At 44.5% G+C, this 26,846-nt stretch overlaps 2 protein-coding genes across 3 annotated transcripts in view; one reads left to right on the plus strand and one right to left on the minus strand.

The window, feature by feature from the left end:
- Positions 1-14,667, minus strand: part of F8 (coagulation factor VIII) — an 82,604-nt gene extending 67,937 nt beyond the window's left edge. The window contains exons 1-2 of one of the 2 annotated variants that reach the window (XM_081897294.1): positions 14,417-14,667; positions 10,076-10,251 (exon numbers count right to left, since the gene is read on the minus strand). Coding sequence is in view for 1 of the 2 variants with exons in the window: in XM_081897293.1 (XP_081753419.1) it covers positions 5,231-5,364 (134 nt within the window). In the remaining variant the exon portion in view is untranslated. Of the gene's footprint in view, positions 1-5,230; positions 5,599-10,075; positions 10,252-14,416 lie in introns of those variants that run through there. The other variant, XM_081897293.1, reaches the window with a different exon arrangement.
- Positions 14,668-14,799: 132 nt separating this feature from the next.
- On the plus strand, positions 14,800-21,680 carry FUNDC2 (FUN14 domain containing 2). The gene is made up of 5 exons (XM_081897518.1): positions 14,800-15,066; positions 17,031-17,178; positions 17,364-17,439; positions 19,965-20,102; positions 21,447-21,680. Exons 1-5 carry the CDS (start codon positions 14,907-14,909, stop codon positions 21,522-21,524), a joined length of 600 nt encoding a protein of 199 aa, XP_081753644.1. The 5' UTR covers positions 14,800-14,906; the 3' UTR covers positions 21,525-21,680.
- The last annotated feature ends 5,166 nt before the right edge of the window (positions 21,681-26,846 follow it).

Genomic DNA, 26,846 nt, shown 5'->3' on the forward strand with positions numbered 1-26,846 from the left:
GGCTGCAACATGAGGAGGCCTTTGAGCAGTGCACGTGAATGTGGTAGGGAAGGAATAGAACAAGTGTGAGCAAAGCCGTCCATATCCATTTCTCATTTTTCCAGTCTTCAGTTCTCCACATTTCCACGTCAGTTTGAAACAAATTAAAAGCCCTCACAAAAATTCACCAGCATTTTAGTGTACATTTCTTCTAATGCACGCATTTGTTTGCAATTTTGCCTAGTATACTCATTTTTCACAAAGCATGCAATGCAGTTTTGTATGTCATTTTTCCTAATAATTTTTGATATGCAGATCGTACTCGCAATATAAGCATTTTTCTACACATTGATTGGCAGAAGAACTGCACTGCAAAATTTGGAAAAGTTTTGAAAATTTGGGAAATTTTGAAAGATGGCTGTGCTTTGGTTCTCATATTGCTTAGGTGGGCTTGTCTTTAAATGTGAACTGAATCCAATTCTTCCCTCATACCTTGCGTAGACTCTATACCATCTGGCTGCAGTGCAGAGAGAGAAAAACAAAACTGGACTGTTTTTGTACCTGTTGAGAGACCAGGTGACTTTTGCAGTCCCTAAATTACCAATATCCCTAGCGGCAGCTATTCCATCAGTCTATCTGATCTGTCTGTCACAATTCCATCCGGCCTTTACAGTGGTACCTCGGGTTACAGATGCTTCAGGTTACGTACGCTTCAGGTTACAGACTCCGCTGACCCAGAAATAGTGCTTCAGGTTAAGAACTTTGCTTCAGGATAAGAACAGAAATCGTGCTCCAGCAGCGCGGCGGCAGCAGCAGGAGGCCCCATTAGCTAAAGTGGTGCTTCAGGTTAAGAATAGTTTCAGGTTAAGAACGGACCTCCGGAAGGAATTAAGTGCTTAACCCGAGGTACCACTGTATATGAATTGTAGCTTTAAAGAACTTGTGTATTAAGCATTCATCCTGATTTGCACAAAGCTTACACAGAGGTTAAATTATGCCCCACTTTTACTGAGTGTGTACTGTATTCTGCTTTGTTTAAGGGTCAGTTATACAACGGTGAGCATTCATCCTGCTTTGCTTGCAGGGTGTCATTCACACATCTTTCTGTTAGTCATTTGTTCATCCCACACTGAAATGAACTTCCAGGGTGACTGTTCCCCCCCCCCCAGAAAAAAGGGGTTGTCATGCAAGGGTTACAAAGTGCTTCACTTCACTTAAAAATGAACAAATCTAAAGTTCTGCCCTGCACTTGAACTGCTCACACAAAACTGTGACTATCTGAAAGCACCTTGACTTTGCTTTTCCTTGCCCCCCTCCCAATCCCTTTTCCTTCTGTGTCATGTATTTTTAAAAAACATATTTTTTATTAAAGATTTATTGGTTTACAACTGTATGTGCAATGTCTTTTTTCCCCAAGTTTCATTTTCTACAGATCAGTTTCATTTGTTGAGACATTAGTGTTACATTCGGAATACAGTGGTACCTCGGGTTAAGAACTTAATTCATTCTGGAGGTCCGTTCTTAACCTGAAACTGTTCTTAACCTGAGGTACCACTTTAGCTAATGGGGCCTCCCACTGCCGCCGCTGCACGATTTCTGTTCTCATCCTGAAGCAAAGTTCTTAACCCGAGGTACTATTTCTGGGTTAGTGGAGTCTGTAACCTGAAGTGTCTGTAACTCGAGGTACCAGAGGTGGAGGGGGGAATGGTGAGTGGGGTGGGGTCAGGTGGCAATGCTTCTATTCTACTTAGTGTATGTGTGGGGTTTTGTGTCAGTGTCGCTTGTGCAGGTTCTCCTCACTATTCGCTTGTGTTTCTCTGGTGGTGAGAAAGGTTGGGGTTGGCCTAGGGTGTGGTTGTTTGCTTGTGATTGGCTGTGGTGAACTTAGTTTTCATGTGTGAGTAGGGTGGGTGGGTGCTTATTAATCAGGTTAGCCATATTGATTCATATGCTGTTGGCGGATTCTTGTTGTCTTCTTGGGCTGTGTATGTAATAAAAGGGAACCATACACGCCATATATTTGAAGTGCATTTAAAGCACATGACTGCTCCCAAAGAATCCTGGGGAACTGTAGCTTATGCATCACTAAGTGACAATTTCCAGCACCTTTGGTCCCCCAGGATAGCACTAAAGTTCCCAGGATTCTTTGGGGGAAGTCATGTGCTTTAAATGAATATTGTAAGTGTCATGAGTCCTGTGGCCCTGCCTGTTTCAGAACTGAGGCAGTAGCTGCTGCAAGATGAGGAAGAGTAGGATATGGAAGGAGTAGCCCAGTGTTTCCCAACCTTTGGTCTCTAGCTGTTTTTGGACTACACTTCCCATCATCCCTAACCACGGGTCTTGCTCGCTAAGTATGATGGGAGTTGTAGTCCAAAAAACAGCTGGAAACCCAAGGTTGGGAAACACTGGAGTAGCCCAAGAGGGATGGCAGAGACCCTGTTATTTTGCCTTTAGAGGTTGGGGACGGAGAGGCAGTCACACTGGCTCTCTGAACTCCATCTCATTGCTGAGAACCCAATACCACCTCAGCTACCGGGAACAGGCCCACACCTCTCAGAGAAACGTGAGCCTCCAGATGCATCAGACTTGCAGTAAGAAAGAGTCCCACAAGTAAACAAGCCACGTCTCGCCTTTTTAATGCCGGGAGTGTTGTGATTGTTTGTCGAGATATCTTAGAAGCTCTTGATACATTTAAGCACCTGACGAGAGACACAAAATGGCACCACCTCCCCACCAGGGAAGAAAGGGCGACACCAGGATCTGCTGCCCCTGTGGATTCTGCCACCTGAGGCGGTCGCCTCACCTTCCTTAATGGGTGGGCCGGCCTTGCTCACTTCCCATCTCTGACACCTGATGCTGTTTCTGAACTCTCTAGTCATGCCTTAGGAAATCTCTGCCTATAGGCTGATCTGTAATGTTGCAAGCTTTCTTTCTTATTCACACTTAAGAGTCTCTGTGATAGCATTTGGGATAAGAGCCTGGACAGTAAGCCTGAGGGCATGGATTTTCTTAGTGATCTGTATAAGCCTCTGAAAGCCTTTCCAGCAGCACAAAATGTGTTAAATAAATATATGTCTATGTTCTGTGCCAAAAACAGCAACATTATGAGACCTGTATGAATCAGGCACCCACAATTAACCATACTGTTCATTTTAATGCCAGTGTGGTTTGGCATTCTAAGTCCAATATAAAAATGTGACACTAGAGGATGACAGTGAACTATGCAAAATTCAATGTATTTTTCAAAACTTTTTAAAGGAAGGCATTTTAACAGCATTTTTAATATGTGTGTAGATTCCACCATAGACAAAGCCCATAGGGCTCAACAGTGGGTGGGATTGCCAAGGTATTTTTTTCCAGAATCCTGGAAAAGCAGTCTGAAACCCACATAGCTGCTTCTACTGAGAAGCAAGTCCTGTTGAATTTAATTGAACCTATTTCTAGGTAAGTGAAGTTATACTCACTCACTCACCGTACCTGCACCGTACCCACTGAACTCTTCTGAGTAGACATGTATAAGATGCATTTCTTTAATCGGATGATAATCCCATAAATTATGCAAATATAATCAAATTTGTATATGTTTGCTTCTTTTCTGTCATTTCTTTTACTGCTAATTGTGAGCACCAGAGAGCCTACTTTTCTTCTTCCCCAGCTTTGTCCAGTGTTGCTTTCACACTTCCCTGCTTATCTCCACACCTGTGAGAGCTAGAAACTTTCTTCTTCTTTTTTTTTTTTTAAAGAAAACTAAGATTCTCACAGTGCTGAAATTTTCATCACAATGTAATACAGTCATGCCTCGGGTTACAGACACTTCAGGTTGTGCGTTTTCGGGTTGTGCACTGCGCCAAAACCGGAAGTACCGGAACGGGTTACTTCCAAGTTTTGGCACTCATGCATGCGCTAAATCGCAGACCATGCGTGCGCAGACACGGCGCTGCGAGTTGCGAACACTGCAGGTTACGAACGTGCCTCCCGCACAGATCACGTTCGCAACCCAAGCGTCCACTGTAACACAATATATACACTCTCCAACGTATGGGTTCCAGAGCTGAATCCTTTGATGATCCAGTTTAGTTTTTCTCAAATCCACCCCCCCCGTGCCCTGTCTGCCCCCCAGCCAGTCTTGCATATGCCATTAGTTCTCAAAGGCACTGCTTGAACTACCTTACAGAATTCACAGACTACAAGATTGCCAAAAAAATTTTGCTGTCACCACTCCTCTACTTTGAACAAAATCCTGACAAACAGACATTGCATGCAACCTTTCATTGCATGGGGGGAAATAATGGGGGGAGGACTCCACCTGCTAACATTATGTGTGTTAAGCTGCTCTTAAAGGTTCAGGCCAAGCCACTTAAGAAATGTGGCAACCCAAGGCTAAAAATTAATACCTGACAGGCTGAAATGGTGGGAACTGGAATCCAGCAACACCTGGAAGGCCACAGGTTCCGCTTGACCGTTTTAACGAGTGATGCCAGGGACTGCCTGCCAGAATGAGGCTTCACTTGTCAGGCCAGCAAAATGCTACTAGCAAAATCATAGGAAAACTGAGCTGGCAAATTTAGATACAGACAGAGACCCTGCACATCTACCCTGTTGCTGCCATCAGAGCAGAGCTCTGGGGCAGAGGTCCAGGATCCCATGCAGCTGAATGAACAAAAACACACACACCCTCCATGCAGCAGGGATGGCTTCTCACATTTTGAAGGGGACAGACATTGCCATCTAAAGAGCACCTACACCAGAGCTTTCCAACCTGTGTGTCACGACATGCTTGTGTGTCGGCTGCAGTGTGTAATGGTGTCATGCAAACGCTCCTCATGCTCCTCCCAGGAATGGAATGGGGCTAGTTTAATCTCCAGTTTGCTAGTAAAACTGAACTATTGTGTCGCGAAATGATGCACATCTAAAAAGTGTGTCACCAACATGCAAAATGTGGAAATCTCTGCACTGCACAGTAAGGCCACTAAGCCCAGAGTCTAAAATCCCTTTGCAATAGCTAGATAAGCACCATACCTTTAAAAGACATTCAAGCACCCACAGAATCCTGGGAACTATAGTTTAAGGGAATTGAGAATTGTAGTTTTGGGAAAGGTCAGTTCCCAGGATTCTTTTTTTGTGTGTATGGGGGGTGAGTGAGTGTTGAATGTGCTCTGAAGGTATGGTACATACACAGCCAACATCACCACAGCATATAAACATAAAGAAACAGGGAAGTAACCACGGATGACAAATGGACTATCTTTACCCCTTCTGGCTGCCAGGCACATAGTCCCAGTCTGTCTCCACTGCTCCGATGTAATATCTTCTGGTGATGCCAATGCTCTGCTCAAAGAGGCACCACAGGATGACGATGCAGCTGCACAAGGGCAGCCTCTGCATGGTCTAGTGTGTGTCGAAGAGACTCCAGAGGCAAAGGCAGTTCCGATTCAAGGAGAAATCTAGGAGGAGGTAGGTGATGGTTGCCTGACCTATTTAGCAAGCGCCATCCTCAACGAGGGAAGTGAAGGCAGGCCACGGAGCAACTACAGGTTTGGGCGAAGCTCTAACAAGTTTTCAATATGCGACCGGATAGGGAATCACGGTCACACACACAGACTTTCAGTGTGCTGGGATGTGTGAGTGAGCAACACTGGGTGGAGAGCAACAGGATGGAGAGGGGAAAAGCCAAAGGGGGGGAAAGGTTGAGCAAAGTTTAACCTCTTATTCGCTGTCGGGACACCAGATCCAGGATTAGGTTAAGAATTGGCTCTGATAGACAAGGCCAAGACTCATCTAATGCATCTTTCTCCAATAGCAGCCAGCCCCTGTATGTCTACAAGGATGAACCAGACATCCTTCTTGTTTCTTCTCCTTGCATCTGATATGCAGAAGTATACTATCACGACAGACAGTAGTTCTGCTAGCCAATAGCCATGGACAGATCTGTCCTCCACAATTTTATCTTATCCCTTTACAAACAAACAAAATCATAAGAACATTTCTCAATGTGTTCTGAAGGTTCCACATGACCCAGTCTGAGGGGCATGCTGTGGCAGCCTGGCTAATGGTCAAGTATGATTGGGGGTGAAGACTCTCTCAGAGGAACCTGATCTGCCGTTGCCAGAGTCTGTTTGCCTATGAAATTCATTGTCTCCTCCACTGAACAATCTGGCTGACTGCTGCAACTTGAAAGTAGGTTACAGAACCTCTCTCTCAATAACTTTAATTATAAAAACTTTAAAAGGACAACATCACGTGCAAATCATATTACAACAACCCGAAACATATAAAAGAAAAACATTCAAGAACAGTCACCAAAATGGCTTCCTTGAAAACTGAGTGTAGTACCAAGCAAAGCAGGCAATATAACGTTATAAAAGAAAGAAGAGGAACATCACCTTGTTAAACTGGCTTGGGTGAAGGTAGCCTGATTCTGAGCAATCAGTCAAGTGAAATCATCTGTCATAGGGGTTGCCAAATAAGTCATGTTTCTCTGGGATAAGTGGCATCATACAGTGGTACCTCGGGTTAAGAACTTAATTCGTTCCGGAGGTCCGTTCTTAACCTGAAACTGTTCTTAACCTGAAGCACCACTTTAGCTAATGGGGCCTCCTGCTGCTGCCTCGCCGCCACCACACGATTTCTGTTCTCATTCTGAAGCAAAGTTCTTAACCCGAGGTACTATTTCTGGGTTAGCGGAGTCTGTAACCTGCAGCGTATGTAACCTGAAGCATATGTAACCCAAGGTACCACTGTACGTTGTTTGTTCATCTGCTTCACGAAAGACATCAAAGTGGTAACAAAGTCCACACTGAACCTCTTTGAAAGCCATAGCCAGGTGCAAAAGAGAAGAGTGGGCAACCTTCTCTTAGAACCAAGGAACATGGTGCAAATGCTCAGGCCGGGTATTCGTTTTCAGCACCATAACTGAGCTCACATTTGCACAAAAAACCACTCCTGGTTTCTTCACACAAACGTTTTCTACATCTCAGCAGCATAATTAGGGCTGGGACTGGGGGAGGCCTTATCTTTAAAACAATTGGAACTCTTTTCCCCCAGTGCAGGGGTGGGGAAACTGTGGCATCCCATATGCTACTGGACTACAACTCCCATAATCTCTGACCATTGACTTTTGCTGACTGGGGCTGATGGGAGCTGGAGTCCAACAACATCTGGAGGTCCACAGGTTCCCCACTACAGCAGTGGCATGGGCATCCGCATTCTTATGAAGCTTCTGTCACCACCTCAAGATATTTTTTTTTTACCCTTCCAGTCTTACAGCATGTCTACCCTGATTTATGGGATTATTATACTGTTGATCCAGTTCAAAAGTTCAGCAGGGTTAAAGCTTCCTAATCTCCTCAGGGTCCCAGTCCAGCTCTTCCCCTCACCTCACCTGCATTCAAAAGCTATTTTTAAAAGCCATTAATAATTGCAGTGAATGTCATCCCCTTTACTTTGACCTTTATCCACACTGTACACCTAAAGCTCATTAAAAGCACATGGCTTCCCGCAATGAATCCTGGGAACCGTAGTTTACTCCAAACAGAGCTACCATTTCTAGCACCCTAAACAAGTTCATCACATCCACACCATAAATTTAAAGTGCATGTATAGCACATAGCTTCCCCCATAGAAAACATATGTGGTGAGTCTGGAATTAACAGGTTTTTCTGAGTCAGTTTTCTAACAAAGAGAGATGAGAATGGAGGAATTTCCCCCAGAAATGTCTACTAACTTTTTTCATGGTCAAAACAAGTCCTCTTCCTCCAGCCTAGGAAAGGGCTGATGTGAGATGATTCACCAAAATGTTTTATGCAAATCCTCTTTATATATATATTTATATTAAAATGACTGTTTAAAAAAACAGAGTTGCTTGTCTCAAAGCATCATATTTTTCGCTCTATAAGACGCACCAGACCACAAGACACACCTAGTTTTTGGAGGAGGAAAGCAAGAAAAAAAATATTTTGAATCTCAGAAGCCAGAACAGCAAGAGGGATTGCTGCCCAGTGAAAGCAGTAATCCCTCTTGCTGTTCTGGCTTCTGGGATAGCTGCGCAGCCTGCCTTCGCTCCATAAGACGCACACATATTTCCCCTTACTTTTTAGGAGGGAAAAAGTGAGTCTTATAGAGCAAAAAATACGGTATTTTTGGAGTACTATGAAGCATAACAGGAAGGACAAGGATGGCTAGGGTCTTGGCTTCTCAAGCAAAGGAGAAACACAGTGCAAGATCAGTGGGGGGGATGAAATACCTATTTATGGTTCATTTCAGACACAGTATTGTACTGCCTGCCCCAACTTAAGAAAAATCCCCCCTCTTTTAAGGTGATTTCAATCTTGCCCACTATGTCAAAAAGGTTCCCTACCCCTGGACTACATAAATAAATATATCTGCCCTAAATCTTCTGCCAGTCAGATTTATTGGATAAGCTCAAGTATTTTGAGAGAGGGCAAAGAACGTCTCTCTCTCTCTGACCCCTTTCCCCACAACATGCATTATTTTATAAACCTCAGTGATTCCTCTCCTCTCATGAGTCACCTCCCTCACCCCAAATTCAAAAGCTCCAAATGCTGTAGCTTTTTCTCATAGGGAGGATGCTAGTCGTTATATCATGTTTCTCCAACAATCCTGTAATAAATATAGCTGTATCCATTGATGGCTGATACATTTTCAGAGAAAGGAAAAGCCGTTCTTATTTAGAAGTCAGCACATGGCAGAGGAAACTGATATGACTAAAACATAAGACAGAGAAGACTTCAGCAATGACTAACTCCTGAGTGGTGGTTGCCCCAGACACTGATTCTTTAAATTTGAAATGAATGAGTCACGAGCAGGCATCTGCACCCATCCTTGTGCACCCGGGAAGGTTGATTGGCGCCAACACCTGTCTTGGTGCCTGCACTATGGGCAACTACAAGGCTACCATGTTAAATTTCCCAAAATGCCCTGGAGAACCCAGCATGGTAGCACTTCAGAGCACTGCGGAAAATTTAAAATGACAGCTACCTGGTGCTGTTCAAAGGGCAGCTACACAGCTCTAATTGAAGGAGTGATTCAACTATTGCTGGGTAAAACCACTTTGGAGTTTCCCTACTGGGCCAGGGGGGTGGTAACAAACAATGCTGGGATAATGAGGGGCCCTTCTGAGCAGCTGCCTCGGCCCTTGGCCAGTGCCTGACCTAGCTGAGTACTGCCACTGGACCTTTCTGGGGAAACTCACTGCTTCACACTATGGAAAGAACTTCTTCCAGCCAGCAACACCTGCATAAGGTGTTGCAGTCTATATATAAAAAACTCCATTTGTGAAACTTTAGAGGGTATGCATTTGAGCTGTGTGGGTTTCCTTTGCTAAAAGCAATAAAATTGAGAAGTCACCTGCCAAACCACATAAAGATTGGTGGCTGAGGGAGGCAGTGGCTTTTACCACTTTCCTTCCCATAACTCTATCCGTACATGGGTGAAGGGTACTTGGAAAGCATGGGGGGAATTGCTCAAAGCAATGAGCTACTCTTACAGGGCTCCTGAAAATGGGCCCCAATTCTTTTTCTAGGGGCTCTCCCATCTGAGTAAGTCAGAAGTGAGTCAGAAAGTTCACATCTCACAAGCCACCTACACCTTCCTTCTGGTTATCTAGGGGAAATGGCCTTGGTAGCAATTGTCATTCATCACTCAGGGAATGTAGCCTATGAGGGGGATAACACATTATTGTCCTGAATGAGGCAGAAAAAAACACCCACCAAAAAGGATGAATAAAACATGGAATTTCCTAACAACCATATCAAAACCTGGACTGGGGGGGGACCTCATTCTGTTCAAATTTTTGTCCTTGTTTTGGTTTTGGGTTGGCTGGTTTTCATTATTTGCAGTAACCCAGCAAGTTTAAGTGAAGAAGGAAATTGTTTAAAAGAAGGGTGTGTGGCTCTAGCAAGTAGAGTAAAATCAAATTGCAGAATATAACTTCATATTAGACTCTGGAGAAGGAACTTCCTGAGGCTGCGTGCACACCATTCGTTTAAAGCACATTTCATGCACATTCACACATACACACCACAAAGAATCCTGGGAACTGTAGCATAGCCTTCACTGAGCTACAATTCTCTCTTACCTGAATCAGGGAGGCTGTGGAGCACCCTTGCTTGGATGTAGTGGAGGGCTGGATGAGGAGCAATAAACTGAGTCCCTGTAACTGAGAGCAGCGTTGGCCCAAGGCATTTTGGCACCTGAGGAGAACTCCAAAATGGTGCTTCCCTCCCCGTCAGGGAAGAAGGTCTCAGGGAAGATCTATATCAGGGTGGGGGAGGGGGAGAGACAGAGAAAGACTGACATCAGGATTTGCAGTCCTGGTGGACCCTGCCACCTAAGGCGGTCACCTCACCTTGTTTCATGGGTGGGTTGGCCCTGGCTGGGAGGCTCCCAAATCTGGGAATTAGATGTTCTACCTATTGCGCTGGATTATATGGCATTCGCTTTGAAGTTGCAAGTGCAGAATTTGGCAGGGTGCTCATAGATCCAGCCCTGTCACTAGAAGTTCAAGTGGCCTCAAGTGGTAAGGAGCACCTGCTGCCAGCTTTGGGTGGTTCGCCACCTACAGATGTTCCTGAACAGGGAAAGCCTGACTACAGTGTCCTGTATTTTGGTAACCTCAAGTTTGGATTTGTGTAACACACACTGTGTGGGGCTGCCTTTAAAGCTGGCCTAGAAGCTGCAATTAGTGCAAAATACAGCAGTGAGTCTGCTCTGTGATACAGCCAGCGGAGAACATACAACACCCCATCTGAAAATATTGCAATGGCTGCATTATATGTTGAACTGAGCAAGGTGGCAGCATAAATATGGAGATCCTGAGATATGGCTTGTGTTGACTTGTATGAATTTTTGGAGTTGCCTAAAAGAATGTCTTTTTGACCATGTATATGCTCAGCATTAGTGCCTGAGCTGATTTGTGTGTGTGTGTTGCTTTCTTTGTTGCTAAGAATTGATACAATTTTATTTTTATCATATGTATTGCATTTGATATTTTTATGGTCCCAGTTCTGGGACTGCGACTGAGCAAAGAGCAGGCTGTGGATTACATGATTGATTGATTGATTGATTGATTGATTGAATGAATGAATGAATGCATTCTCCCATACTGCCTCAGTGTCCAGGGAGAGCCAATGGTTTGAGCCATCTGAACTGGTGGTGCAGTCATTTTTGCAAACAATTCTATGAACTCCTTTTGATGTAAAAGGTCCTTAAGCAGCATTTTATCTACAGAGCAATGAAGATCCTCAGGAAGCACAAAGAGGCTATGTAAACATTACCAGCTTAAATTGCAGCTAGATTGTTCTTTTTTCTTAATTCAGATTGAAGCTAGTTTTGGGGGAGAGTGCATCAAAAAGAAGTATTTCATAAGAAATAATGGGATAAAGATAAATATGCGTTGTGGCTAGTGTAAGGTACATGTACACTGTTTCCCAAATGGGAAACAGTTTCTCAAATGGAAATGCACCAGATTCAGAGTAAATGGGCGTGTACACAAAACCAGTAATTGAACAAAATATGCCTTATTTCCAGAAAATGACAGGCGTAAGAGAAAGGGAGAAAAAGAGAGAAATAAACCCAGGTGGTTTCTCTTTCTTCTACAAATTTCAGTTTCAAATGCTCTGTGAGTAGCTGTGGAGTAGGGACTGTCCCTACCGGGGTGAGTAAGACAGTCAGAAATCGCCCAACCAAGAAAGGGGAATTCACTAACTCTTGGCAAAGCTACTAATAGCAGGACCAGGAGCAGCATCCTCATCACAGAGACCAAAAAGCTGCCAAGGTGGGAGGGCCAAGAACTACAGCATAGGCTCCTTTATCCCTGCATCTACAAGGCTGACCTATGATTACTCTTCTCCGTACAACCTGAGGAAGCAACCTGAAGCACTAAGCAAGAAAAGGATACACTCCAAGGATGACTCCATATACATATATATTATTTTCTCTCTTTTTCCTATTTTGACTTCTTGGAATGGAGTACTGCTGGTAACATGTTTATATTTCTCTCTCCTCTAGCTCACAGCCTGAAAGGCAGACTAAAGACAAACTGTGTGTGTTATTCTTGAGCATCAGTTCATACTGCTGTGGTGGAATGCTCTAGTCTTGATTTGTAAAGGAAAGAAGTAAAAAATGGTGCCATGAACTGTGACTGGGTGCATATTTTAAGAACCAGGCTGGTGGCCTCTTCCTCTCCCCGGCAGAGGAAACTCCATGCAGGCTGGCATATCGTCTGATCATCATCACAGACGTTTATCTGTCTTGTGTTTCTTCTTGCAGCAGGAAGGAAGGCACAACCTCAGTCACTCAAGAGGATCTGCAGTGGGGAGCACTCGGGCAAGCAGGTGCACTAATGCTTTTTCTCCGAGCTGTGAAGAACTCATCATACCAAGCAGGGCTGAGGACAGAGGGATTGTGTGCAATCTTCTTTTCAGCTGAAGGGTTCTAATTGAGATTGTATATTCTGTTGCACTCTGGCAGATTGATATTAATATTTACATAGTGTGACCCTTTCCCTCATTTATTTATTTATATATTTATTTTTGCAATATGTGGCCTCTTTCTCATTATGCTGTGTCTAACAGGAAACAGACCTCCCTTAATCTAGCCTGATCCTTTTTCTTCTCAAGGAGATTAGGAAAAGCACTCTATATCCGGTGTAAACAGGATGCTCAGTAGTTGGTGTAGGATCTGTAAGATGATACCAACAGCTACATCTGATTACTGGGTTTCCTGTGGCATCAGGTTCTGCAGCTGCTAAGACCTCCTACCAGTGATGATTGGAATTGCAACTAGCCTAAGCGTATACATGCTCTAACATGGGAGCTTTCCCACAAGCTAAGTGCCCGGGACTGTTGGTGAGCCTAGCATAGCTGGATATTGGGGGGGGGGGGAGTGCTGTTTCTAAGAGCTTGTTGGAGAAACTCTTGGGTGAAACTCAATTAATTGTTCCAATATAAAAGGTATTGTGTCCCTTGAACTAGATGAGCCCTCTCCAGAAATCAGTGTATTAATCAGATTTGCCAGTCTGCTAGAATTCTGGCTGGTTTTTGTTTTTGTTTTTTTGTTTTTTTTTAAAAAAGAGGAACATTTAAATCCTGTGTGCAATGCTTAGATCTTTTGTTTAGCACAAGTCAGAAAAACACAAAAAGCATATCATTCTTCAATAAATTGCTTTTTAAGATGACACTGGCCTTCCTTCTTTTTTCTGGTATTTACAGTATTTAAACTACTGATATACTGCTGTTGTGGACAACCTCCTTGCATAAAATTGTAAAAAGGCTAATATTTTCAACACAAATGACACAATTAAAAAAAAAACCTGTTTGCCTTGAAGGTTACAGGGTAACATGGCAATTCATTTGGGATTCATTACTTCCATAACACACCGAGTTCAGTGAGGCATATTGCCATATTATGTGTGTATAAAATCGCAACCTTAGGTCTAGGTGGGGTTCACCTTCTTAACAAGAAGCTGGTTCCTTTAGGAAAGTTATAACTCTGCTCATGTTCACAGCCTGTGTTTTTTCAAAAAAAATTTTTTAAAAAAATAATAATAAAACTCTGCATTAGTTCAGGTGCATTACACCCTTAAGGTTTTAAAAAACAAACCTCTCCACATGCTCAGAAGCTATGTGTCACTGAAGAGCAGCTGTGTAACTAATTGTGCGCCATTCTAGGATCTTAAAAAGTACAGTGGTGCCTCGCAAGACGAAATTAATCCGTTCCGTGAGGCTCTTCGTATAGCGGTTTTTTCGTCTTGCGAAGCAAGCCCATTAACAGCTTAGCGGATTAGCGCTACAGCTGTTAAGCGGCTTCCAGCGATCAGCTGTTAAGCGGCTTATCAGCGGAACTGCTGATAAGCGGCTTAGCGGCTTAAGAAAAGGGTGAAAAAAGCGGAAAAAACCCGCGGGGGGGATGCAAGATTTTTTTCGTCTTGCGAAGCAACCCCATAGGGGAATTTGTTTTACGAAGCGCCTCCAAAACGGAAAACCCTTTCGTCTAGCGGGTTTTTCGTCTTGCGAGGCGTTCGTCTTGCGGGGCACCACTGTAAAAGGGTAAAGGGACCCCTGACTGTTAAGTCCTGTCGTGGACAACTCTGGGGTTGGGGCGCTCATCTTGCTTTACTGGCCGAGGGAGCCGGCGTACAGCTTCTGACTTAAGTCGCTCCTGGAGAAACCAGAGCAGTGCACAGAAACTCCATTTACCTTCCCGCCGGAGCGGTACCTATTTATCTACCGGTACTTGCACTTTGACGAGCTTTCAAACTGCTAGGTTGGCAAGAGCTGGGACTGAGCAACGGGAGCTCACCCCTCGCGGGGATTCGAACTGCCGACCTTCTGATCGGCAAGTCCTAGGACTCTGTGGTTTAGACCACAACGCCACGCGCGTAAGGGTTTACAACTGCTTAAAGGCCCACATACATTACCTGTGTTCTTAAACTCTCTCTGCACATGTTTGTGGGCACTGTAGCTCTTTTGGGGTGGTAGAACGTCTGTACATGCTCAGAGGCCCTCTCTCGGCCAGAATGCTAAGTGTACTAGCAGCCTGATCCACGGGAGGGCGCATAATAAGGACCGCGCTCTAGTAACAGGAGGCCGCACCACTCAGAAACCCGCTAAGCCCTTTGCTCCTCCCCTCAGCATGACGAACTGGAGCCTACACCAATAACGAGGGGGAGGAAAGTCGGAGGGGGCGGTAACTGTCTGAGACGTTCCCGCCTCTAACCTCCGGCGGTTACCTAGGTGATCAAACAATCAGGCTCCGCCTCCTCACGTGTCCCACAGGCGTTTAGTGGTGGTGGAGAAGGAGGAGAAACACATCGCGGCGCGGCTTAACCCACGCCTCTCCTCTGCGAACGCGCATGCGCGCGGCGGCGAAGACCGGAGGCGGGGCCTGCTAACCCCTTGGAGGAGGAGATGGAGGAGGAGCTGGGGCTGGAGCTGGGCGTGTCTCCGTCGCCGTCACGCATCGGCAGCGCCCACTCCTGCTCCTCCCTCCTCCGCCTTGAACAGGAGGCCAAGCGCAAGAAGCGGGCGCAGCAGCAGCAGCAGCGCAAGGCCGCCGACATCATGCCGGGTGAGAGGCGCTAACGATCGCCGCGCGGGAACCTTTGGAGTGACGTCACTCCGCTTGGCTGGGGGTGGGGGAGAGAGGAGAGAGAAGCTGCCCGTTAGTTATCTCCTCCCCGGGGAAACCTCCATCTCTACCGCCCTAGTGAGTTGCTATTATTAACATGCCACTTGGTGCCCCGCCATTGTTCCAGAGATCTCGGGATAATCCCGTCCCCGTCCATGTTATCACCATCACCACAACAACCCTGCAGGGTAGGGCAGATGGAATGGCTGGCTCTCTGAGTGACCTTGAGTATTAATGGCTGGGCGAGGGGTACAAGGGGACCTTGGGACACAGGTTCTCCACCTACCCGTGGGTCGTTTTACTAAACTTTTACCTATGTTAATCTGTTGTGACCCATGGACAGCCTGAAAGGGCAATGGCTGTGGGATGGAGACCCCGAAGCATTTGAAAGACTCCTCACAAATTCCCCTCATGGAAGTGATTCCTACTACTAATCGGATCCCCCATGTGTCCCCATTTTCCAGGGACAGTCCAGGATTTGCAGAAGCCGTCTCAGTTTCTGATTTGATTCCGAAATGCCCCGCTTTTCCTTTGTACATCCCTATTTCATCAGAGGGTATGGTCAGTGATCTGACCCCCCGAGCCATCTGAAGGCAGCCCTGTACATTATAGAGAAGTTTTTTTTTAATGTTTGATGCTTTATGTTTTTATATATGTTGGAAGCCACCCAGAGTGACTGGGGCAACCCAGTCAGATGGGTGGGGTATAAATAGTAAAATAATAATAATAATAATAATAATAATAATAATAATAATGGGATTACGACATCCCTATTCTCGTAGGAGGGTATGCTATGTGCTACAAGAAACCAGATGGAAAGCTGTTTATCAGTTACCTGTCAGCTGCATGTTGCTGAGCCTGCTGCTATGCCATGCCTTTCGTATCATGCGTGTTGTGGTTCTAATAGATTGAGCCTCCTTAAGATGAAACATAGGAAATTGCCTGATACTTTCTGTCTGTCCATCCAGCTCAATGCTACCTTACTGAGTGGCAGCGGCTGTCCAGGATTTCAGGCAGGGAGAATTTTCCCAGCGGTACCTTGAGATGTGAAGGATTGAACCTGGGACTTTCTGCCAGCATAGTAGATTCTCTTCTACTGAGCTACAGCTCTTCCCTTGAGGATCTTCAAACAGACATCATTTGACAAGGGTGCAAGCCATTGCACAGTGCTAAAGCATAGACTTTTCCATGCAGAAAGCCCCATGTTTAATCCCCAGCATCTGTAGTGAAAAATAACTTGAATAATGGCTTTTGGAAAGGCCTTCAGCTGAAGTCTTAGAAAGTTTCTGTTAAGAGTGGAAAATACTAGGCTAGACAGAATAGTGGACTGGCTCAGGATAAGGCAGCTTCAGGTGGTATCTTTATGCTTGCTGGATAAATCATAATGTGAAGCGGAGACATCCCACTGTATCAGTAAAAAATGAACCTGGTGTTTTAAAGACTGAATGTGCTATAATTCCCATTGTTGACAGTGTGGATAGAGGGAGGATTTATGTGTTATCTTTTATTTTAAAAACCCAGCAATTTAGCCCCCCCCCCCGCAAATACAAAAATATTTCAAGTTTAAGGTTCTACTAGTGTTTTGCTGTGTTATTTAGGGTTGCTGCCTTGCAGGGGTGAGGAACCTGTAGCCTTCTAGATGTTGTAGGACTCCAACTGCTATAAACTCTAGTCACTGTCTGTCCTGGCTAGGGCTGATGGGCGTTGGTGTCCAGCAACATCTGGAGGGTCCTTATTCCCCAATCCTACTTGTATTGCTTAAATAGCAGGTGAAAGCTTCCTTCTGCTCCTCTGTCTACAGTAGGCAAAAATTGGGCAGCAGTTGGGCCATGCTTAAATAGGATAGAAGTTCAGCAATGGGCTTTATCTTTTCCTTGCTCATGTCTTTTTCTTTGATTTTGCAGTAGGGCGAAGCAGTGATGACGTGCTGGATCTGACCAAGTACACAAAGAACCAGCCATGGTGGCGCAAGCTCTTTGCACCCAGCTCAGGGTCCAGTGCAGAGAAGTACAACGTAGCAACCCAGTTGGCAATCGGAGGCGCCACTGGATGGTGAGACAGTGCTGTACATTGGCTGCATTTGTGGTAGATGGCAGGGGACAGCAAATTCACCCAACTCTTGTAGTAACACTGTGCTACAGATTGCCATTTTTACTAACTGCAGATGTAGCTGCCTTGTCAGTTATTCTGTGTAGTTGGTGTAATTTTCCTGAATTATCCCTGTTTTTGATTTGCAGGTGCACTGGCTTCATCTTCCAGAAGGTTGGGAAACTGGCAGCGACTGCTGTGGGAGGTGGCTTCTTCCTGCTTCAGGTTGGTGGTTGCCTACCTTGGGCTTGGGAGTAGTTGACCAGTAGATTGGAGTATTTTGGCTGCCTTAACTGCAGAAAACTGCATGCAGCTGTGACTCATCTTTTTCACATGAGTGGTTTAATGGGATGTCTAGGCAGCATTCACAACCCAGCCCTAGTTAGGGCCTCTTGTTCACTGACTTGCCTGTGCAGGAGATTCAAGTTGGAACACTTTGGTAGTTCCTTTTATAGCTGTGCCAAATGCCCTCTTGATATTTTCCACCCCATTTGTGGGCAAATAAATTTTGAGTGATGGTGGTTGATTTCACCATATTCTCCAGGATAGAGCCCACCATTAGCGGTGGCTTTCTTTTCTGCTAATGTATTTTTCTCTCTGCGTTCAGCTGGCAATCCCTGAAAGTGGCAGCAACAACTATTTGTGTTGAGCAGCTTAAGCACCATTTTGCATACTTAGCAGGACTCCAAATTTGTTCTGATGGTGATGAACAGTATAGTATCCACTACAAAAAAATGGAGAAATTTCTGCACTGTGACGAGTCTTTTGCTTGTGGGGGAAGAGGGGGAAAAATGGATAAACATCATTTGCAGCATTTTGGCTCTGCTGTAGTTTCTTCATCATTCCCTGGTAGAGCTTTAAAATATTCCTGGCAGTGGCAGCTTCTAGTTCACAGTTGCTGCAGCTGCATATTGCTGAATCTGGTACTATGCCATGCCTTGCAAATAATGTGTGTTGCTGTTCTTATAGAGACTCTGGGCATTTTAGCAGCCTATAGACAGGTTGTTGCACTTAATGGAGTTCTAGCACAGTATAGTAGCTAGGGTGTTGAACTGGGACCTGGTAGGCTAGGGTTCAAATCCCAGCTCAGCCATGAAGCTCACTAGGTGACTTTGGACCAGTCATTCTCAGATGAAACCATCTTGCAGGATTGTTGTGGGAATAAACAGGGAGGTGGGAGAACCATGCAGGCTGCCCTGAAGTCTTTGGACTGAATGAAATATCTGGCTGAAATGCTACAAGTGAAGTTTTCTGTCTAGAGACACGGTGGCTTGTATACAATATTAGTCCTACTCAGAGTAGACTCATTAAAATTAATGGGCATAGCTAACTTGAGCCCATTCATTTCAATGGGTCTACTCTGGCTAAAACCTAGATTCAACCCAGTGTGTGTATTGTGGGGTAATGCATCATATCTTGATATCTGCCTATCATAGATCTGTTAAAGCAGGTGTGAGGAAATTTCGGCCCTGCAGATATTACTGAACTACAATTCCTACCACTGCCCATGCTTGCTAGGTATGATGGGAGTTGTAGTTCAGCAGCATCTGGAAGGTCAACGGTTCCCCACTCCTGTGCTAAAGATATAGGGCCTTTGAAAATATTAATATAAAAAGAGAAGATGGTAGCAAGCCATTTTGTCTTCCAGCTGGATTATCAAAGGATCTCTGATTTTTCTTTTCTTTTCTAAAAATTGTTTTGTGCAATATAGGGTTTTGGTTGCCACTAGAGAAGATTCTGATAGCATCAACAGCAACACATGATCACTTGCAGCAAAGCCAATCCACTGCTAATTTTAAACATCAGCATCAGTGGAACAGCTTCTCTATTTTAAGCTTGGTGCTCACACAAAAAATGATCTTCGTCTGAACCTTACTTGCTTCTGTGCCTTCTATTCCAGCTTCCATGCAGGTCTTCCATGTGATAGAAGAGCAACTGCTGGAGTGTATTGGGGAATGCACTGGCTCAGTGGGCTCTTCAGTCATCCATGGACTCCCCCAAAATTGCTCAGTCTTACTGAGTACTGGCATTGGTTATATTTGTTTGATTCATCCAGGCTTTTCTTAAAACATCCATTCCAGGGTTTGTGTGGGCAACAGAGCCCTGCTGTTGTGATTCTTTGTGTTAGATTACCAGTCTTCCTGCTAGACAGCCACTTGTATTCTGTACACATTAAGCAGTAATTCTTAACTTTTTCAGACCTGGGATGCATCTGTAACTTGTTCATGCATTTAGGCTCGCATTTCTTGACTGACTGGGTTTAAAAAACAAAAACAAAACACCATATACTTATATAGTGGTAAGTGCTGCTGTTCTGATCTACCTTAGATCAAACTGTGATCCAGTAGTGCCTCCCAGTTCACCGGTTGAAGGCCAGTGCATTAAAGCAGGTGTGTCAAACTTTTGGCCTTCAATATGCTGCTTAACTACAGATTGTATCATAACTGGCCATTGACTGCTTCCTGAGGTTGATGGGAGTTGTAGTTCAGCAACATCTAGAGGGTCAATGGTTCCACACACCTGCACTAAAGAAGGCTAGGTTCCTGCTGTCCTTGACTCCAAATGCTGTTTTGTTCACTGCTTTTCTCTATAGCTGCAACTTATTGGAAGGGCAGTTCTCCTGGGGCTACTGCTTTGAGCTGCTATGTAGCAATGTGGATGGGATACAAGAAGTGGGCAATGCTGTCCATAACTACTTGTCCAGCTAGACATGTAGTGTTTTGCTTCAGGAAACATTTTCTCTACTCCAGCTTGCAAACCACACAGGCTACATCAAAGTGGACTGGCAGATGGTTGAGCGGGATGTGAGCAAAGCCAAAGAACAGCTGAAGTTTCGTGGGAGCACCACCAATCAGCTGACACCAGAAGTGAAGAGCAAAATGGATGAGGTGAGACTGGTGGGCAAGTTGGAGAGATACAGGAGGCTAGCAGCAAAGCCTTGAGTAGGAAAAAGTTTTTGATGTGATAACTGTGCTGTAAAGAGGAGATGGGCAAAAATTATTAAATATGTTATGGGTGACCTGCAGGTGTTATTAGACACCCAACTCACATCACTCCTGTCCTGGACTACTGGCCCAAAGGAGGGCTCCTGGGACTGGTTGGGTGCAGGTGTATCATCATCATCATCATTTTATTTGTATGCTGCCTTTCCACAGTTGAAACTATGCTCAAGGCGGCTTACAACATGACAAGATTGACATAATTTCAAACATAACAGAAGTCATAAACAATCAATAAAAACATCAAAAAGTACATAACCAAATGGAAACAATTTCCACGTAAATCATGAGATCTAAAACTAAAGATACAGCAATAATATCAATAACAGCAACAAGCTCTCTCAACCTCCTGTGAACAATACTCCAGCCCAAGAATCTGTTGGTTGCCTAAAATGCCAGAGTTGTAAGTTCTGGTGCTTTACTAAAGAAGGGGTAGACTTACAGCAAATCAGCCTGACAATTCTCCTAGCCTTTGCAGATGTGAGACAAGATATAAGAGATGACTTATCCACACCCAAGCAAATGTTTATACATTCTTTATACAGCAAAGTAGCACACATCATTTCACCTGGCTAGATGAGGGCATAGTTGGCAAATACCTTACAGATAGTTCTCCTTTCTGGGCTCAGAGCCCAGCATTCCAATACCACAGATAAGAATCACATCAAAGCAAGCCAATTAACATATATCAAAACAAGTGAATATAAACATATATATGAGCTCATTGTTACAGCAGCTACCAATTAATTATGGGATTATCTTGACTACCAGTATGGCATTAGCAAAGCTTCTGAAACAGTTAGCCTTTGGTTCAATACAACTCTAAGCCAGGATAGAGGTCCAGAGGTTCCCCATCCTTGCATTAAATTGAGAGGGAGGTGTGAGAGCAGACAGTGTTTGCTTACCAAGTATGGCTGTAACAAAATCAAGATGGTACACTGAAGGGAGAGCCAGTTTGTCAGCAGCAGATTTCAGATTTCAAGTATAGTTGATAGCTTCTAGGCAGAATCCAGAGAGAGTTCTCACTTCTGAAGACTCTGGTCTGAGTAGGCCTGCACAACCAGTGGCCCACAGAGTCGGGGCTCTTATGCTTGCTGCCGCCTTATAATTGCAAATGTGGGGGTGTCTTTTTGTCAGGCACTTGAGCAGCCACAATGCATGTCCAGGAGGCAACATGTAGCTTCTGAAAATCAAATAGGGACCAATATAAGATATGTCTTTTCTCTTTTTCAGGTGATCTCCTTTCTGAAGAAGAATGTTCTCCTGACTGGAGGGTTCGTTGGAGGGTTTCTGCTCGGCATGGCTTCTTAGGAGCCTCCTCTGATCTGGCTCCTGTGCTGCTGCTGTTGCTGCCACCGCCATCTCCTACTCAGTAATCGTTCGTTTTCTCCATTGCTGAACTTGTCCGCTGGAACATTCTGACCTCTCTCTGTATGCACCTTATGGCCTCCAGAAACACTGCCACAAGCTCCTTTTGCTCCTCTCCTTTTTTCATTTGATTGATTGGTCAGTGGTTGAGAGGCAGCATTAGGCTGAAGGCTGTTTGCTGTGAGGCTGATTCCTACTCCTGCCTGATATGTCAGGTTTTGTATAATCATCCCCAAATTCTTTTCCAGTGGGAAAACATGCACAAAATGTTATGATAGTACCCTGCAGGGGAGCACCCAACTCCCTTGTAGGCACCTTCTCATTGTGTTGTACCCCCTGGGTGGCAAAGAGTACAGCCTGTGCTTTGGAGAGCACAGAAGCTCAGCAGCCTAAGGAGAGGGTGTGCCAGGCCATGTCCCAAAATAACCTGCATCTAGTTTTGGCTTATTCTTCCCTGGACAGGCTCTGACTACTGCTTCCTAGAAATGCCCGTAGAAGAGAGAAACAGGTCTTCCTGACACCTCCCAAACTTTTATTTTTACCTCTTGCTGAAGCCAGAGGGCTGGAATGATCTGTGGAAACTCTGACTGCTGCGTGGGATTTCTGCCATCCTCTCCTGCTGAAGGAGGCCTGAAAAGCTTGTAGTGGGTGGGGTGAACCCTCTTCCCAGAATATGTATTTTGAACACTCACTTGATTATGGTTCAACTAAACTTTGCTCTTGGTGGTAGAACGGCTAAAATAATGACTGGAGTTGGAAAGCTTTCTACATGACTCACGCCACTGGTAGCAAAAGTTACTGGATTATGGGGATGGAATGCTGTGTTCTTCTGCTGGAGCCTCCTGCTCTGTCTTTTATGGACCTCCAGCTCCCTGAAATGTATGGAGGAAGAGCTAGGCATGGTCTGCTGTTGCTGTAAACCAGCCTTCTCCAACCTGGTGCCCTCCAGATATTTTGGTCTTAGCAGCCCCAGCCAGCATAGCCAAGGGGAGTTGTACAGCTTCTTCTCCAGAGCGATCTCGGCCCTGAATGGGAAACCTGGACTTTGAAAGTCATCTAATCTTCCTTGCTGTATTATATTATATTGTTTTAATTAGTGTTTTTATAGTTGTTCTGATTTTGAGTGGAATGCCCTATCTGGGTGGATGGAGCAGCCAAGTAATTTCGTTGTCCCTGAGAGGGGGCAATGACAATAAAGATATTATTATTATTATTATTATTATTATTATTATTATTATTATTATTATTATTGTAGTCCAAAATATCTGCATGGCACCACATTGGGGAAAGCTTTTCTAGATCATGATTGCTGCATGAGAGATGTGACTCTTGCCCCCCAAACTGAAGATTGAGAAGTAATGGTAGGATTATATTGACAGAAGTTGGTTTATCTCTGCATGAGTTGCATTCTGGACAGAAGCCTGCACTTTTCATATCTGCTCCAGGAGCACTTAAAGCTGATTTTCTAATACGTGTTTTTCCCCTCCTGCAGTCCCTACCTGTCTGTTACATGTAAAAATTAAAATGATATCCTGAGCTACATTTATAAATGAACAGATTTATTATAGCAGAAGCTTTAATGGTTCGGAGCAGGGATAGGAACCCATGGCTCTCCAAATGGAGCTGCACTGCAACTCTCATCATGCCATCAACTATACTCAGTGACTGATAGAAGTTGGAGTCTGGCAACTTCTGAAGGGCTTCCCCAGCCCTGGCTTTTAAAAATACCACTCTTGTTAGTTCATTCTTGCAAAAGGCTGCCCTGCAAATTTTTTATTTATTTATTTATCAAATGTATATACCATCTTTCATCCAGAGATTACAGGGTGGTTTGCGGCATAAAAATAAAAAATGGAAACACAATATATATATAACATATTAACAAACCAATAATCCCTTGTCCCCCAAACACATTTAAAAGGCCATAAATTGTTTAATCAGCCAAAGGTGCTTTCACCTAGCACCTAAAGATATGTAATGAAGATGCCAGGGAAGCCTCCCTGGGAGAGCATTCGACAGATGGGGAGCCACTGCAGAAAAGGCCTATTCTCATGTTGCCACCCTCCAGACCTCTTGAGAAGGGGCCACATGAAGAAGGGCCTCAGATGACGCTTTCAGGGTCTGGGTCAGTTCATACGGGGAGAGGTGATCCTTGAGGTATCGCGGTCCTGAGCCATTTAAGGCTTTATAGGTCAAACCCAGGACTTTGAATTGGAAACTAATTGGTAGCCAGTGCAGTCAGGCCAGGATTAGTGTTATATCCTCGAACCGTCTTGCTCAGGTGAGCAACCTGGCTGCTGAATTTGGCAGCAGCTGAAGTTTCCAAATTGTCTTCAGAGGCAGCTCCATGCATAATGTGTTACAGTAATCTAACCTAGAGGTTACCAGAGCATAGACAACAGAAACTAGGTTATCCCTGTTCAGATAGGGTCACAGATGGGCCACCAGCCGAAGGTGATAGAAGGCACTCTATGCCACCAAGGCCACTTGAGCCTCAAGCAACAGCAGTGGGTCCAGGAGTACCCTCCACAGCTACGTTCCTGCTCCTTCAGAGGGCAGGAAACCTCCCATCCTGGTCTAGTGAACCACCCACTAACAGTGCCTCAGTCTTATCTGGATTTATCTTCATTTTGTTGGCTCTCATCCAGTCCATTACCGATCCAGCATATCCACTGCCACATTTGCAGATGTAAAGGAGAAGTAGTTTTGTGTGAGTAGCATATTGCTGACAGTGTACTCCAAAACTCCATATGACCCCACTCAGCAGTTTCATGTAGATGTTAAACAACATGGAGGATAAAATCAAACTCTGTGGAATGCATATTGAAGGTTCCACGGGACTGAACAGCACACCCCAAGCATCACAATCTAAAAACGTCCATCCAAGTAGGACCAGAACCACTTCAACCATCCTTAACTCAGACAGCCGCTCCAGAAGGATACCGTGCCTGATGCTATAAGAAGCCACTGAGAAGTCAAGGAAAATTCACAAAGACATATTTCCCCTGTCTCTCTCCTAGCAAAAGTCATTATAAATGGCGAGTAAAGCGGTTTCTGTGCTAAAGGTGGGCCTAAACACTGATTGAAATGGATCTAGAAAATCAGTTTCCTCCAAGAAAATGGATTTGGTCTGTGACCACCCACTCAGTAACTCTGTCTAAGAAGGGGGACAAGGATATTGACAAGCTGGAACATGTAGAGCAGGGCAACTAAGATGATCAAGGGTCTTGAAACCAAGCCTTATCAGGAACAGTTGAGAGTTGGGTATATTTTGCCTGAAAAGGAGACTGAGAGAAGATTTGATAGCTGTCTTTAAATACCTAAAGGGCTTGTTTTCTTCCTCTCTGGAGGCTAGGACTGAAACAATGGTTTCAAGATATGAGAAAGTAGATAACGACTAAATATCTGGAGCTTTCTTATGGCAAGAGCTGTTCAACAGTGAAATGGACTGCCTCAGAAGGTGGGGGGGGGCTCTCTTTCATTGGAGGTCTTTAAGGAAAGTTTTGGTGGCCATCAGTCATAAATGCTTTAGTTGAGATTCTTGCACTGCAGGGGGTTAGACTAGATGAGCCTTGGGGCCCCTTACAGCTCCCATCAATCCTATCCACCAGTGAATGGTAACGAATGATGGGAGTTAGATTTCACCAACATCTGAAGTGCCACAGATCTGAGGAATAAATAGTATATTTGGGTGCTGCTTTTTTGCCAATCTCATTTATTTTTTGACTCTATCAGGATTTCATTGCCTCTCGAGCGATGATTGAAATAGCCAATCTGTTAAGTGGCCACCAGAGGGTGCTAAAAGAATTGAGCTGGCCTCCAGTTTGGAAACAAGGGCATAAATTAGGAAGAACTACGTTGCTGAGAGAGAGAGAGAGAGACCATCAGTGAATGTGGGGTGTTCTTTTTTTGTTAAAAAACAAACCCAAAGTAGCCACCCACAAAAACTCCAGTAGCTACCCACACTTGAGTCTAGAAAACTGCTAAAAGTTTTAAAATGTTTTTATATATTTAAATGTTTGAGGTGAGAGTTTAAAATAAACTGGTTTTGCTGTATTTTGTTATTTGATGTTTGTTTTTTCCTAGTACCTACTGTACTGAAGTGAATGCTGAAGGAAGATATGACTTTAAGGCAGGGGTCAATAATTGTTTGGGCCAAATGGCTGCATTCCCTCATGCAGTTCGAGGATTGCATGCTGGTGTTACCTGCAAACACACACACACACATCCATACACCTTTGTACACAAGGTTATGCTTGGAGGACAGCTACATGCCTATGGGATGTCCTTATTCTGCACACTGCATCTACAACTTAACTGAGCTATCCACAATGATGCCAAGGTCCTGTTCCTGGTCAGTTACTGCCAGTTCAGATTCTGTTCACCTATATGTGAAATTAGGATCCCTCCACCCTATGCATCACTTAACACCTCCTTGCATTGAACTGCATGTCATTTCAATGCCCATTTGCCCAGTTTTTAAGGCTAGTTTGGTGTTCTTCACAATCCTTTTGCTTTAATGACCCTGAACAATTTGGTGTCTTCAACCAAACTGGCTGCCCCACTATATAGTTTTTGAACAAGTTTAAAAGCAGGTCCCAGTACAGATCCTCAGGGGGACTCTACTTTCTACATCCCTCCAGTGAGAGAACTGCCCATTTGTTCTTACTTCCTGTTCTTTAACCAGGTGCTGATCCACAAGAGATCCTCTCCTCTTAGCCCCAGTTGTGACACCCACACCCACCAATTTGGCTTCAGAACAAGTTAATGTGACTGGAAAACCTAGTGACTTTGTACAAGTGGCTTGCAGACTGTGCCACCTCCCACTTTTAACTAAAGCAATAACATCCTTACACAAATCCTTGCCTGGGAGTAAGTCATTTGAATTCAATGCAGCTTGCTTGTGAACAGACAGGCTTAGAATTGTGCTGTATGTTTCTGGGTTAACATTAACCAGCTCCCTGAACTGAACAGTACCTGTGAAAAACTACTTTATCTCAAGTCAGAATTATGGACTATTGTGCCCAGAATATCTTTTCAAGGGTTCAGGCAGCTGTCTGTCATTTGCTTCCTTTAACGAAATGCCATGGATCTAATCTGGGACCTTGTGCATGCAAAGCAGATCTCACCAGTGAACTATAGCCCCTCGACAAGCAATCTTCAGTATTTACCTTCTATACCTTCTTTGTGAAATACACATGCAATCACTACTGTAGTGGCTGCATGTGTGGTACAGGTGAAATCTGAACCAAGGCATTTCCTTAT

Source organism: Podarcis melisellensis, assembly GCF_964234715.1.
Source record: "Podarcis melisellensis genome assembly, chromosome: Z".
Taxonomy (NCBI): Eukaryota; Metazoa; Chordata; class Lepidosauria; order Squamata; family Lacertidae; genus Podarcis; species Podarcis melisellensis.

What these genes read in the sequence shown, in the direction of transcription:
- FUNDC2 (XM_081897518.1), top strand. Translation starts at nt 14,907, where the DNA reads ATGGAGGAGGAGCTGGGGCTGGAGCTGGGCGTGTCTCCGTCGCCGTCA. An exon ending in ATCGGAGGCGCCACTGGATG is followed by an intron (nt 17,179 to 17,363) that starts GTGAGACAGTGC and finishes TTTGATTTGCAG; the next exon opens with GTGCACTGGCTTCATCTTCC. An exon ending in GTGGCTTCTTCCTGCTTCAG is followed by an intron (nt 17,440 to 19,964) that starts GTTGGTGGTTGC and finishes TCTCTACTCCAG; the next exon opens with CTTGCAAACCACACAGGCTA.